This window comes from Salvelinus alpinus, chromosome 9 (genome assembly GCF_045679555.1).
Source record: "Salvelinus alpinus chromosome 9, SLU_Salpinus.1, whole genome shotgun sequence".
NCBI lineage: Eukaryota > Metazoa > Chordata > Actinopteri > Salmoniformes > Salmonidae > Salvelinus > Salvelinus alpinus.
The window spans coordinates 55,154,385-55,169,026 of record NC_092094.1 but is presented as its reverse complement, the minus strand read 5'-3'; the positions used below and the strand labels follow the sequence as shown (position 1 = coordinate 55,169,026).

The 14,642-nt window shown below is 44.4% G+C and overlaps 1 protein-coding gene and 2 long non-coding RNA genes across 3 annotated transcripts; 1 reads left to right on the top strand and 2 right to left on the bottom strand.

Annotated features, from left to right (window-relative positions):
- Nucleotides 1–147: 147 nt before the first annotated feature.
- ppib (peptidylprolyl isomerase B (cyclophilin B)) lies at nucleotides 148–4,981 on the bottom strand. The gene is made up of 5 exons (XM_071326754.1): nucleotides 4,711–4,981; nucleotides 1,130–1,243; nucleotides 925–1,018; nucleotides 643–827; nucleotides 148–541 (listed from the first exon to the last, which is right to left on the bottom strand). Exons 1-5 carry the CDS (start codon nucleotides 4,843–4,845, stop codon nucleotides 419–421), a joined length of 651 nt encoding a protein of 216 aa, XP_071182855.1. The 5' UTR covers nucleotides 4,846–4,981; the 3' UTR covers nucleotides 148–418.
- A 427-nt stretch (nucleotides 4,982–5,408) lies between these two features.
- Nucleotides 5,409–7,075, top strand: LOC139530385 (uncharacterized). Its single transcript, XR_011666016.1, has 4 exons — nucleotides 5,409–5,537; nucleotides 6,298–6,372; nucleotides 6,465–6,633; nucleotides 6,804–7,075. It is a non-coding gene; the product is annotated as an uncharacterized lncRNA (long non-coding RNA).
- A 2,777-nt stretch (nucleotides 7,076–9,852) lies between these two features.
- LOC139530386 (uncharacterized) lies at nucleotides 9,853–12,542 on the bottom strand. The gene is made up of 4 exons (XR_011666017.1): nucleotides 12,398–12,542; nucleotides 10,417–10,500; nucleotides 10,134–10,207; nucleotides 9,853–9,907 (listed from the first exon to the last, which is right to left on the bottom strand). It is a non-coding gene; the product is annotated as an uncharacterized lncRNA (long non-coding RNA).
- Between the last annotated feature and the right edge of the window lie 2,100 nt (nucleotides 12,543–14,642).

Here is a 14,642-nt window from a genome sequence, read left to right as displayed (position 1 = left end):
ATGCACAGTGAACTGCTTTTCTTGCAAGCTCTAACCCCAACAATGCAGTAATCAATAACAATGTAATACTAAAAATAAGGTACAACATACATAAGATTGTGACAACACTACTAAAACATTGACAATAATTGAACACTAGAAACCATCTTAACAAAACCTGGATCCTTTATTGAAGATGTATTCTTTACAAAATGAGCAGGTATCAGCTGCACGACAACCATACTGGAATGCCTGTTTGGAAATGGACCCAGTGTGCCTTTGCGTTGATCTGGCACTTAACTTCAATGGGCAGCTTCTGCTACCAGGACAACCCGCGCAGGAGCCCCGCTACAGGACCAGTGGTAAACAAAACAGAAAATTCAATGGTCTACCTACACCCCACAGTCCTGTTCCCCCATTTAATAGAGTTGACTTGTTTTTACTCCTTGGCAATCGCGAAGGGTTTCTCCACTTCAATCTTGCCACAGTCGTGGATGGACACGTCTTTGAGGGGCTTGTCCCGGCCGTCTGTCTTTGTGCCCTCGATCTTCTTCACCACATCCTGTAGGGGAGCAATACCGCAAGTGAGGGGTATGCAAACAGATTCAGCTGCAGGGGGAGGTGTGTATTTGTTCTGTGTTGGGGTGGGTGGGGAGTACTCACCGTGCCTTCCAAAATTTTGCCGAAAACCACGTGCTTGCCATCCAACCAAGGTGTCTGAATGGTGGTGATGAAGAACTGGGAGCCGTTGGTGTCCTTGCCAGCGTTGGCCATGCTCAGCCAGTAAGGTCCGTAGTGCTTCAGCTTGAAGTTCTCATCAGGGAATCGGTCTCCGTAGATGCTCTTTCCTTCAGGGAAACAAGGACATTGACGATAATCAACATTTGCATTGATGCCCATATCATTATTGGTAGTTAGAGCGATATCCAAGTGAATTCCCCTCACCTCCAGTGCCATCTCCTCTGGTGAAGTCACCACCCTGGATCATGAAATCCTTGATTACTCTGTGGAACTTGCTGCTTTTGTAGCCAAATCCTTTCTGTGAAGACAAGAAGCAATGCATTAGTCAGTACCTCAATGGTTCTACCATAACACATCCAATTTGCTAAATCGATACCCTGGGTATAAAAAATTTATTAAAAAAACTCACCTCTCCAGTTGCTAGTGTAATGAAGTTCTCAACGGTCTTGGGTACCGTTTTCCCAAACAACCCAATGACAATTCGTCCAACATCCTCATCTCCAATTCTGATGTCGAAATAAACCTGTTAAGGGAAAGAATGAGTAAATGGGTTAGCAGGAATTATCGGAAGCAACTTGTCCTCATCCTGGAATGTCATCCCTTGAGCACTACAGATAGGCCATCATGGAACTCAAGTGACATGAGAAATGTCACGATGCATTTACATGTCCTCCCCCCCCCCCCAGAGGACCACTGATGGTGCGCACATCATAAAAAATATATATATCTTCCATCCCGCGTTTCATAATGTTCCTTCAGTTCTCAAGAAGCTGAATGTAGCTCACCGGAAAAAGCATCTGAGCAAGTGAAACAGCACCCCTCTGTCTCTACGTGTAGGCCATCTGATGCCGTCTGGTCCAAACGACTATAACATTGTTGCCGCCCATAGCATTGCATGGAATGCAAGGGAAGCCAGTGAGCATTTTGCAGTATGTTAACTTTGAGCTAAACTGAGCGAGCGCAACTGTGAATGGTCCTGACATACCATGGGAAGCCAGCTTGGGTTTTGGCCTAATTCCTATCAAATCGCATTGAGACCATACGTCATTGACAGCAACAACTTGAAGTGTTGCATCTCGTTGTGTGGTTGTCCTCCGGTGGCTAGCTAGCTAAAGTAGGCCCTTTCCTAAATCCCTAATATGGCAAATTTTAGACTTGTGGTTTTACTTAATTCTCCGTACTGTCCAGTGTCAAATCTCCCCCCTGCCAGAAATCCCCCCCTCTAATTGCCTTAATTTTGGGGCTCGAGTCAAACTTTCTATAGAATAAACTTCACTTCAGGATAGGCAACCTAAATTAATAATGAATGCATGTTAAACATAGGTGTAAAATGTTGGCAAGCAATAAACATTTCAGAACTATGGCTGAATTATCCTTACACTTTCAAAAATACTAGTCGAATAAGACATGAGAGAGATGACGAATTTTGGCTGAGATTTGTATAGACTAATACAAATCAGTAGCGGATTTAGGTACGGGCGACATGGGCAGCCGCCCAAGGAGGCATCTTGCCGTGGGCGGTGCGGGCGCCGAAGGTTGGGGGTTCGCCCAGGGCGCCATACAAGTTAGAACCGCCACACACTTGAAATAAATAGCCAAACCGAAAACTGAGTGAAGAGCAGAAATCTCAACTAGCAAGCAAGTCGCAGCAATGAAGACTGAAGAGGGAGGGAGAGAGAGGGGGGAGAAGGAGGGAGGGAGAGAGAGGGGGGAGAAGGAGGGAGGGAGAGAGAGGGGGGAGAAGGAGGGAGGGAGAGAGAGGGGGGAGAAGGAGGGAGGGAGAGAGAGAGGGGAGAAGGAGGGAGGGAGAGAGAGAGGGGAGAAGGAGGGAGGGAGAGAGAGAGGGGAGAAGGAGGGAGGGAGAGAGAGAGGGGAGAAGGAGGGAGGGAGAGAGAGAGGGGAGAAGGAGGGAGGGAGAGAGAGAGGGGAGAAGGAGGGAGGGAGAGAGAGGGAGAAGGAGGGAGGGAGAGAGAGGGAGAAGGAGGAGGGAGAGGAGGGAGAAGGAGGGAGAGGAGAAGGGAAGGAGGGAGAAGGGGAAGGAGGGAGAAGGGGAAGGAGGGAGAAGGGGAAGGAGGGAGAAGGGGAAGGAGGGAGGGAGAGGGGGAAGGAGGGAGGGAGAGGGGGAAGGAGGGAGGGAGAGGGGGAAGGAGGGAGGGAGAGGGGGAAGGAGGGAGGGAGAGGGGGAAGGAGGGAGGGAGAGGGGGAAGGAGGGAGGGAGAGGGGGAAGGAGGGAGGGAGAGGGGGAAGGAGGGAGGGAGAGGGGGAAGGAGGGAGGGAGAGGGGGAAGGAGGGAGGGAGAGGGGGAAGGAGGGAGGGAGGGGGGAGGGAGGGAGAGGGGGGAGGGAGGGGGAGGATTTTCGGCACAAAAGCGACCAATGATTAGAATGGCGATTTGTTTGAAACAATTCATACATTGTTGTGCCCCTGGTTTGAGAGGATGGAAGTTCAATATGTAGAAGGCAGTGTTAACCATCTAACGTTACCCATGAATAAAAGTTATGCTAGAGCAAGCATTTTAGCAATGTAGCCTTAGGACAAATCAAATCAAATGTATTTATATAGCCCTTCTTACGTCAGCTGATATCTCAAAGTGCTGTACAGAAACCCAGCATAAAACCCCAAACAGCGTGTACTGTAGGACAGTGAGAGTTTCTTCAACATGTGGATAGCATTGGCATTTCTCTACAAGTAGGGTGAGTCAACACGAGCGCACACATTCGAACCATGAACAGACATATTTAGCATACTATAACGACTCAGGGTCGTTACAATAAATTTGACTAAATTGTGTTTGGTGTTTTTTAATAGTCACTGATTTAGACTAAGCAGAGGTGATTTGATGACGTTAATTGTGCAGGAAGCTCCTGTTTCTTTGCGACGCGTGGTTCTAAATCAATTGGTGTCAGTGGTCCGAAAAATACGGAAACATTAACTTCCTTTACCATGCTGTAAGGTCATGTAACTGTCTTTACATGCGATTTGTGGACTAAACCAGGCAGTTTGCTATCCGGTTTTGTGATAAAACAAAAAGGTGGTTGAATTTATTCTGCTTCTGTCTTGTCCTTTAGGCCTATGTGTCACGGTTGCAAAGCATTCATTTTCTAGAGCAAACCCAATTATCACCCAGGTTGTAAAATGGCTTTCCCATTGATTTTACCCACGCATCGCTACTGCTTAGTGGCTTTAAACCTAAAACAGCTTTTGGTATTTCATTTAAAAGGTATAGGAGTTAGACTCCGCCCAGACATGCTTGGCAGTAAGACTTGTTTGAAAGGTTGTGATTTGCAACACCGGTTTCTTAGTTCTCATTTAACCATTAGTTGCAGTAGGTTGTCCGGAAATTTGATTATGGAAGTAACACGCGAACTGCATTGCCTATAACCGGTCAAACCCAATGTTTGCACAAACAAACGCAAAAATGACTTCCAATTACGTGAGCACGTTTTTTTTTACTCGTGAATGGGCTCCCGAGTGCCGCAGGGGTCTAAGGCACTGCACCAGTGTTAAGAGGCGTCACTACAGACCATGGGTCGATGCCGGGTTGTAGCACAACCGGCCGTGAGTCCCATAGGGCAGTGCACAATTGGCCCAGCGTCGTCCTGGTTAGGGTTTGGCCGGTGTAGGCCGTCATTGTAAATAATTTCTTAACTGACTTATTACCAAGTTGAATAAAAACAATTGCTGACGTTGGGCGCAGAGTCACACGTAGCCCCAGGCCAAATAAGTGGACGTGGCCTAGTTAACTACAGCAGCTAAAAAAAACTAGCTAGCTTAGGTCTGCATTTCGTGCAAGCATCGAGGCCGTGTATTAACTAGTAACTAACGGCTGCATCGCATTTCGCCGAGTTCGTTTCATTGTATCACGTCCTGTGACATTGTAGTTCGCAATGTTTTAGACCTGAAGTCAGACAACACAAGACGGTTTCTTACTGCAAACGTTAGCTGTGCACAAAAAAAACCTCCCGTCTTTCGATTTGCTAGATACCTTACCTTGGCCGTCACTTTTGGGCCCTTCTGTTTCTCGTCAGCGTCTGATCCGCTCGGGAAGAGCAGAAATATCACCGACCCAACGATGACCGTGACCGCAACCAAAAACTTCATCCTTCTCTCGCAGATTCGAACCATGAACAAGAAAAGTGTAGCCGTGGCGGCCCTAATGTACGTATATGTGCCGGGGGAAAAGTGGGTATATCCGGGGTGGAGACAGCTGCCTAACGCAGGTCTTTACCCTCCGCCCATGATATCCAATTGGAGGAGGTGCGGTTTTAATCTAGCCAAAATAAAACGTTTTACTATGATTGGTTTAGTCTGCACATAATGCAATGTATAACCCAATCATGGATGGATACGCGTAATGCGCACATAAAGACACATCCGTGAAGGAATTCGATTATCTGGCCCGGGTTGGTCCCTACCCCATTGAGATTTCCATTTAAAAATGGTTAAAGAGCGACTGCCCCTAAAAAACAGCGATGTGGCATTGATATGAGTCAGAAACATGTATTATAGTGTCAAACTTGACTACAAAGTGTAAAAATAATAATTTTGTTCATGAAGTCAGTCTTGTCTAAACCCGAGTTTAGAACCTCGGGGCATCACACCGAGTAAATTAAGGTTGGGTTTCGATTACAATTATGTCAATAAATCATGCCCCTTTTGTCAAACTCCACGTGTAAATTGCCCCTCCCACTTCGTTCCCCTTCATGGAATGTAGCTCAGTTGTTTCTTCGTCCTAAACCAAAGCGATCATGGCCGTTTGAGACTGAAAAGCCCTATACAGATTGACGATGCAAAGCATGCTTCCAGCTAGGTTGAAGGTGGGTATATTTTGAACCTAGTCTTCCAGCAGGATGCACACCCAACAACTATGGTTTGCATGCCCTGCAGAAGGACTCCATCATGCAGGTTGTATTTCGTTGGTCCCCAGTGGATGTCAGTATACCGGTAGTTAGACCATAGAGGTCAGTATATTTTGATAACCATTATCACTATCATAGCTGACACAGCTAGCTAATGTCAGCCTACCTCAATACAACTCGGATTTGGCTAGGAAAAAATAACATTTCAAAAGAAGGCAAATACTTAGAAGGAAAACATTTTGTCATGATTGTGATGTCGCCATATTGACTTCAGATGCAGATTTGAAGGGACCGCTGTATTTTAGCTAGCTAACATTAGCTTTGTTAGCTATTTTTGACAAACTTTGATTGTAACAGTAATGAGTTGCAACCGATCTAAAGTAAATTTGACATAATTATGGCAAAGTTGTTTGCTACTAATTATTTGCCTACTCGAGCAATGTCATATTGCCATGCCATTCGAAATTAGTGTAATTTAGACGAAACAGTCACATTAGCCTCTGAGGTGCAACCCATGTATGTCATCTAGGGCACAAATAAATATTGGATGCAGCTTCATGTCTGACTACAACAGTGTACCAACTAGCAGTAACAAACTCAAACAGTCAATCTACATCTGTAAAGCATAGAAGTAGCTTTCAAACGAGATTACGTTATTTCTCGAGCTGTGTTTATAATTTAGGTAGGATGACAATCGTTGATCCTGTTTTTCTGTTAGACGAAGTGCATAGTTGGGTGCCAGACTGCTCCTTCTGGTAGGTTCCAGCATCCGTTCATGACCACGGGATCAAAGGTGGGTATCATAACATGTCCAGCAATGTGATTGCAATGGTTTAGAGAACTCCAAAAATAATTGAATTCACTGTTCACTTGCTTTTTTCACAGCTTGTCAGGCAAGACCTCAGAATAAGTGTGTTTCACAACAAGTACTCTTGTGACACCTCATCCGTTGTTGCCGGTCTCCCTCAACTCTGATGAAAAGGACACGCCATCATGAGGCCTCTGACCGTGACCCGAGTTACTGCCCTGACGACAGAGATGGCTTCATCGACAGGTAATGTTTGTGAAAAGTTTCTTTTTTATAAATACCCGACTTGATAAAATAGGCTAATTCCCCAGTCAAGTAGAGTCATTTTGGTTGTGAAGTGCATTAGCAAAAAGCTTTGTCCTTTAGAACAAAATGCAATGTATCACTTGGCTGTCTATTATATCACCCTGTCACAGGCACTTCCAGTCAACACCACCTAATAAGATTGGCTGCTGCAGTTGTTTGAGAGATGTCCAGTTTGCAGCTGAACATGCAGCATAGAGAAGACAAGCAAGGGGTCCCTCATCAGCATCATGCAGACATGCCCTCGCAGTGAGCATTCCTATCAATGGAACAGTCAGCCACATGTTGTGGCTGACAAGTATCTAACCAGCAACCTTCACCTGTCAGCGGCAAAAGCTTTCACAGGATCATAATTTGTACAAATACAAACACTTCATTATTTTGATACATTTGATAACCCAATTGTGAAACAATTATGTAAACTGACAGTTGTTGCTTATTTTCTACTTCTTAGTTGCGTATAATGTCCAGGGCATAACCTAGCCCGGTTGAATCAGCCTGATCCCTGTGTTCACCATTCTATTTCACTTCAAATTTTATATCTAAAGTGAAATAGAAAAGGTGAACGGAGCAATCAGGATATTTCCACCAAGTTAATCATAACCACCATTGATAATGTAATCAGTGCTGTGTGTGTGTGACCGACCAGTATCTTTGAGGGGCCAGGAGCTGATCTACGCTACTATGTCCATCAATGGGGCTCTGGTAAAGACCTCACCTCCAGCCTCACATCTTGCCTGCTCACCAACAGTCTTTGATGGGGAGAACAGAATTAGGTTTAGGCTGACCTGTTCAAACTTCAACATAGGTGAGATCTGACACACATCCCCCTCTTCAAAGGGGGAGACACTCTAGATCCAAACTGCTACAGACATAGCTATTCTACCCTGCCTTTCTAAGGTCTTTTAAAGCCGAGTTAACAAACAGATTACCGACCATTTCGAATCTCACCGTACCTTCTCCGCTATGCAATCTGGTTTCAGAGCTGGTCATGGGTGCACCTCAGCCACGCTCAAGGTCCTAAACGATATCGTAACCGCCATCGATAAGAGACATTACTGTGCAGCCGTATTCATCGACCTGGCTAAGGCTTTCGACTCTGTCAATCACAACATTCTTATTGGCAGATTCAACAGCCTTGGTTTCTCAAATAATTGCCTCGCTTGGTTCACCAACTACTTTTCCGATAGAGTTCAGTATGTCAAATCGGAGGGCCTGTTGTCCGGACCTCTGGCAGTCTCTATGGGGGTGCCTCAGGGTTAAATTCTCGGGCCGACTCTCTTCTCTGTATACATCAATGATGTCGCTCTCGCTGCTGGTGATTCTTTGATCCACCTCTATGCAGTCGACACCATTCTGTATACCTTTGGCCCTTCGTTGGACACTGTGTTAACTAACCTCCAGATGAGCTTCAATGCCATACAACTCTCCTTCCGTGGCCTCCAACTGCTCTTAAATGCAACTAAATGCATGCTCTTCAACCGATCGCTGCCCGCACCTGCCCACCCGTCCAGCATCACTACTCTGGACGGTTCTGACTTAGAATATGTGGACAACTACAAATACCTAGGTGTCTGCTTAGACTGTAAACTCTCCTTCCAGACTCATATTAAATATCTCCAATCCAAAATTAATTCTAGAATCGGCTTCCTATTTCGCAACAAAGCATCCTTCACTCATGCTGCCAAACATACCCTCGTAAAACTGACCATCCTACCGATCCTCGACGATGTCATTTACAAAATAGCCTCCAACACTCTAATCAATAAATTAGATGCAGTCTATCACAGTGCCATCCGTTTTGTCACCAAAGCCCCATATACTACCCACCACTGCGACCTGTATGATCTCGTTGGCTGGCCCTCGCTTCATACTCGTCGCCAAACCCACTAGCTCCAGGTCATCTACAAGTCTCTGCCAGGTAAACCCCCGTCTTATCTCAGCTCACTGGTCACCATAGCAGCACCCACCCGTAGCACGTGCTCCAGCAGGTATATCGCACTGGTCACCCCCAAAGCCAATTCTTCCTTTGGCCGCCACTCCTTCCAGTTCTCTGCTGCCAATGACTGGAACGAACTGAAAAAAATCTCTAAAGCTGGAGACTCTTACCTCCCTCACTAGCTTTAAGCACCAACTGTCAGAGCAGCTCAAAGATCACTGCACCTGTACATAGCTCATCTGTAAATAGCCCATCCAATCTACTTCATCCCCATACTGTATTTATTTATCTTGCTCCTTTGCACCCCAGTATCTCAACTTGCACATTCATCTTCTGCACATCCTACCATTCCAGTGTTTAATTGCTATATTGTAATTACTTTGCCACCATGGCCTATTTATTGCCTTACCTCTCTTATCCTACCTCATTTGCACATGCTGTATATAGATTTTTCTACTGTATTATTGATTGTATGTTTGTTTATTCCATGTGTAACTCTGTGTTGTATGTGTCGAAATGCTTTGCTTTGTCTTGGCCAGGTCGCAGTTGCAAATGAGAACTTGTTCTCAACTAGCCTACCTGGTTAAATAAAGGTGAAATTAAAATAAAAAAAACATGTATCTCTAACTGCCATTGGTAATAGAACAGTGAAGTTTGTGTCCACAGAAACATGGATGGGGCTGCACATGGAGACTTGCAAGATGCTGTTATGAAGTCCAGACTGGCAGACAGGCTTGATACTTATGTCTCTTAATGGAGAGAGACCTGGCACTCTGCATTCAAATTTTACTTGCATTGTCTTTTATTATTTAAATGAAGTGTCAGTCATTATGGGGAGGGAAAACCCCTGTATGTTCTGCACCAGGATCAGAGAACTCCTGTTGTATACAGGACAACACACAGGAAGGTATGACCACTCACATGTTTGCCAAGGCAGCCCCATTACCGCCAGACAAAATGCAGATAGTCACAGTATCTATATCGGCTGGGAATGACCAAAGATGAAGGTGCACATTGTTATATTAGCAGAACACTGCTGCTATGGTATTATGTAGGCCTACAGACTTGTTTATTCTACATGGACCTGTTACTACATTTGAAAATGATCAAGATAGACTATCTTATTAAGGCAGGCTGCCTATTTTGAATGCACTGGTGGGAGTAGAAGTTGATACAGGTGCAGCTGTCCCAGTCAGAGGACAAGGATGGGGACAGAGTTGAGGTTATGGTTTTTAGTTGCAGCTCCCATTTATTTGATCCATTTCACTTCCGTAAGTGCTAAAAAAGATATTTGCATTAGTATAATTTTAAACATTCCATTATTCCTCATAAATACATTTCTTAAACATTTACAAAATATATTCATCTCAAAGCAAATCAAACATTACTATCCATACGCAGTAACATCAAAACATACTGACACTAATAAACAACAATGCATCGAAATGCGCTCTATACTCATGAAAAAGCAAGTAAAATGTAAACAATATTTCAGGTTACTCACATTGGACACTGGGAAGCACAGATTACAGAAATAAATGCGGGAGAGTTCTTCACAACTGCATTGGTTGTTTGGCCCTGAATTAAAAGACAAAGGAACTCAGGTATTTAACAAGGGAAATTGGTTGCAGGTGCGCTCAGAGCCAGCGTCGCTATATTTAGCGAGTATTCAGACCCCTCTTGTGACAAATTTTCAAAAAAGTGACTGGCGACAAATCTAGTGACTTTTTCTGGTGTTATTTGAGACTTTTGGAGACTGACGTGAAAGTACGTATCGTTCTTATTACTCTTCTCAACGAGCTGCTGTGGGCTCCACCCCCGTCCCAAAGCACTCACAGGTGGCCCAGTCCTCGCGCAGCAGTCCCTCCCAGCTGAAATCAGAGAAGGAGATGTTCACCCCTCCAAGTCCAGACTGCAAATGAATCGCACATGTGGGAAGCCACCGCTGTCTGATCCCACCCTGGCTTACATTAAAAAAAATACAATTAACCTGAATTAGGGCCAGACTAGTTACCATAATTTTCTCACATTGCCATTGACAGTTTTTTCTATTGTCTCTTTTTGGTCCATCTAGATTGTTAATGTAGATTGTATACAATTTTTTTATGTTATGGTTAAAAATGTTCATGTTTTACTGTGACTTGTTGTAGGCTCCTAAGTGGACCATAGGTTAAAAACCAAACCAAATTAAGAAAAATAAAAAACAAACAACAAAGTAATTTCGCCAGTGTCTATTTTGGGTCACTTTTGCAGGTCCCAAGCCCGGATAAAGGAGGAGGGTTGGAATTGTGACAGGAAAAAAAAACGAATCCACAGAAAAAAAAATTGTAGTTCTAAACATAGTGTGACGACCCAGGGTTTATAAGCGCGGAAATCGACTCTGCCGCACGAGCATGCTTTTGCGGCACAGTCGATAGCGTGCTGGACTTCGGGCTAGAAGGTCGAGGGTTCGAGACCTGCTCCCTGCCTGTTTCATTACATTGGTGTCAGAAGTGATCGGACCTTGCATCCACGGCAGTGCGTGTGCTTGGCCGGTGAGCGCGTTCCTGTAAGACGTAGAGTCGCAAGCTAGCGCGAGGACGCGCTCTTTGAAAGCAGGGAGTAGTGTAACGACCCTGGGTTTATAAGCGCGGAAATCAACTCTGCGGCACCGTCGATAGCACGCTGGACTTCGGGCTAGAAGGTTGAGGGTTCGAGACCTGCTCCCTGCCTGTTTCATTACAATATTTAGGGTGTTTTTTTACTCACTTTGTCTCTCCCACGACGTTATTCCTCTCTCCTACAGCGTCCATCACAATTACATTAACATGGCCAATTATGAAAATTAGGTGATGACGTCATTTCGCGTCTTTTAGGACAGCCAATAGCTACTTTCCTTACTGAGGAGTTGGCAACACTGCAAGCCAGTCATCCTCACTACAAGCCCTCTGCCTCAGCACTGCATTCCTTTATACATTGCTTTCAGGTGACTCTGTTTTAAAAGATCAGGAACCAGTAGCTAGGTGAAACAAAAAAGCTGGTCCAGATGCATCATTCGAACAAAAATAATTAGCCAGCCAGCTAACGTTAGCTAGCTAACCAAGCCAAAAAGAATTGACCTGCCAGTCCATCTGCAAATTTGTGGGTCAAAACCACCAGAAATATGCAATAAAACTCAATGTTATCAAAAACAGATAAAACATTTAAAAACACTTAAATGTACATAGAGCTCTCTGCTTAGGCTGCTGCCATGGCAACAACATAGCTGTAATGTAGAAGTAAGTTTGAAAAACCTAGCAACTTTGGTGTGTTCGTAAATTCATTCTGGAGTGCGCTCTGGGCGTTGTCAGATTGTTTGTAAATTCAGAGCGTTCAGTCTGTCAAGGAGTTGGGTTGATCCGAGCGTTCTGACCTCAACCGCAGTCAAGCACCAAAGCTAACTGGCTAACGTTGGCTAACTTGCTAGCTACGTCCAGACCAGTGGCGATTTTAACATGTAAATCTTGTTGGGGAAAACTCAAAAAAAATGTTTTAAATAAATGTATGCCAGCAAAGACACTACACAACACTAAAAAATACATTAATTGCACTATAACGGTGGCAAGCGGTGCCCACAAACTTTTAGGGCCTACATAAAGCTGGCCCAACAGCAGAGCTTTCTTTCCAGCACAATGGAGTGAATCCTTTACCACCGCTACACCTGGCTGTCAGTGAAACAATTAATTCAGCCTCGTTTAAAAACATAGCTGATATGGCTGACTTGCCTAAGCAAATATGGTTTCTACTTACAATTGAGATGTACAAACGATGGCATAAGGGAACGATAAGAGTCATTCCGTAATATCGATTAAGACATTAAATGATCGAATGACAACGGACGTAGTCAATATAGTAACTATGTGTTCAGCACTTTTGAAATGTACAGCAACAGAATGCAGAACGTGGGCTGCTCTTACAGTATTTAACCTGTACACCAAGTCAGAACCGTAGGATAATCAAAGGGAGCATATAAGCAGACAATGAAACTTACAATATTAGATGATGACATTTCTCAAAAACAGGTTATAGGCTACAAGTGCAGCACCACCGAGTCAGAACAGTAACGTTAGGCGAAATTAAAAGGTGAAAATAGACCAAATTATTAGGGTGAGGCACATGGGCTACTAACAGCTTACTACACAACATACACTTAGTATTACTTTCTTAGCTACAGTATACATATCTCCCTTGCATATTGCATAATATATGCAGCAGCATACAATACATTTTTGGACTCACCTTGGCTTCGGATGTGCTCACTTAAACATGAAGGTGGTTTTGTCATCAAACTTTGTCAAACACACAGCCACCATTGAATAGCAGGCTACTGGTTGCTTTGCACTGCTTGCAGTCAGCCACTGATTCCTTACAAACGACTCATTGTTGAATTTGCAATTTCCAACTTGTTGTGTAATCTTTATGTCCAATGGCCGATGAGCACCGATACGCTTTATCTATAATTTCTCTTCATTATTTCTCATCATATGACAAGGATTAAAAAATTTGCCAGTAGATTGTCAACTTGAGTCATAATGATGACTCCTAGCTAAGACTTTGAAAGTAAGATGTTGACATGAACAGTCCAATCTAAGCTACTGTACATATAACGTGATTTGATGTCATTTTATCTGTGGTCAGTGATCTTGAGCCTTCTTGGAAGGGCACTTGTAATATAACTCTATGGCATTTCAATTTCAGTCAAAGGGCTGAAATTTTGGATGTCTATTATTTCTCCTTCTCTAAGGACATACACTTTGCGATGACGTAGTGTCCTCATGAGTGACAGAACACTGAACCAATCACGGCGCAATGCTCCTATTTTTTGCTGGCACGCCCCACCACCACAGAAAGCACTGAGATATGCTGAAACGCCTGCATTTTGGAGCTGCCTTACTCAAGAAAACAAATAATTGAACATGCGTGTATGTGTAACGGATGTGAAATGGCTAGCTAGTTAGCGGGTATGCGCTACTAGCATTTCAATCAGTTACGTCACTTGCTCTGAGACTTAAGTAGGGTTTCCCCTTGCTCTGCAAGGGCCGTGGCTTTTGTGGAGCGATGGGTAACGACGCTTCGTGGGTGTCAGTTGTTGATGTGTGCAGAGGGTCCCTGGTTCGCGCCCGTGTCGGGGCGAGGGGACGGTTTAAAGTTATACTGTTACATTGGTGCCGTGACCCGGATCACTGGTTGCTGCGGAAAAGGAGGAGGTTGAAAGGGGGTTGAGTGTAACGGATGTGAAATGGCTAGCTAGTTAGCGGGTACGCGCTACTAGCATTTCAATCAGTTACGTCACTTGCTCTGAGACTTAAGTAGGGTTTCCCCTTGCTCTGCAAGAGCCGTGGCTTTTGTGGAGCGATGGGTAACGACGCTTCGTGGGTGTCAGTTGTTGATGTGTGCAGAGGGTCCCTGGTTCGCGCCCGTGTCGGGGCGAGGGGACGGTTTAAAGTTATACTGTTACACATGCAGCTTTATTAACTCAGTGATATTTTTTTTTTTTTTACATTGTTTGTAAACTGATATGTGACACGTAATAATTCCAAAATAACATGCAAAACATGCAACCCCCCTTTTTTTTTGCAAAAAATGTGGGGCTCAAAACAGCACAGCACAAAACAACACAGTTACCAACGCTCTAGAAAACATGAAAAGAGCCTAACAGGCTCTGCCCCACCTGCCCTGAATGACGGGTCGCCACTGGTACAGACACAAATGAGAGAACACCTCACTCTGATTATTTTACTCGCTGTAGCAGAGCTGGTTAGGCTGTTTTCATGTTTTCCAGAGCGTTGGTAACTGAGCTGCTGGCAACAATTTAATTTGGCTTTTTTTGCCATATTCAACCGGTGCTGAGTGTTTTTAAATTCATCAGTTATTCTGCGCTCTGGCACACTCAGACAAGACTGCTCTGAAATCGGAATAGATAGCCAGAGCGAATTTACAAATGCACCCATTATCTACTTTAGCAATGAAGCCCGAGGAGTTATGGAGTGAGAGT

Coding starts and splice junctions, on each gene's coding strand:
- ppib (XM_071326754.1), bottom strand. CDS start 4,845: ATGGTTCGAATCTGCGAGAGAAGGATGAAGTTTTTGGTTGCGGTCACG. Junction 1,244..4,710: donor GCCCAAAAGTGACGGCCAAG/GTAAGGTATCTA, acceptor TTCCCTTAACAG/GTTTATTTCGACATCAGAAT. Junction 1,019..1,129: donor TTACACTAGCAACTGGAGAG/GTGAGTTTTTTT, acceptor TTGTCTTCACAG/AAAGGATTTGGCTACAAAAG.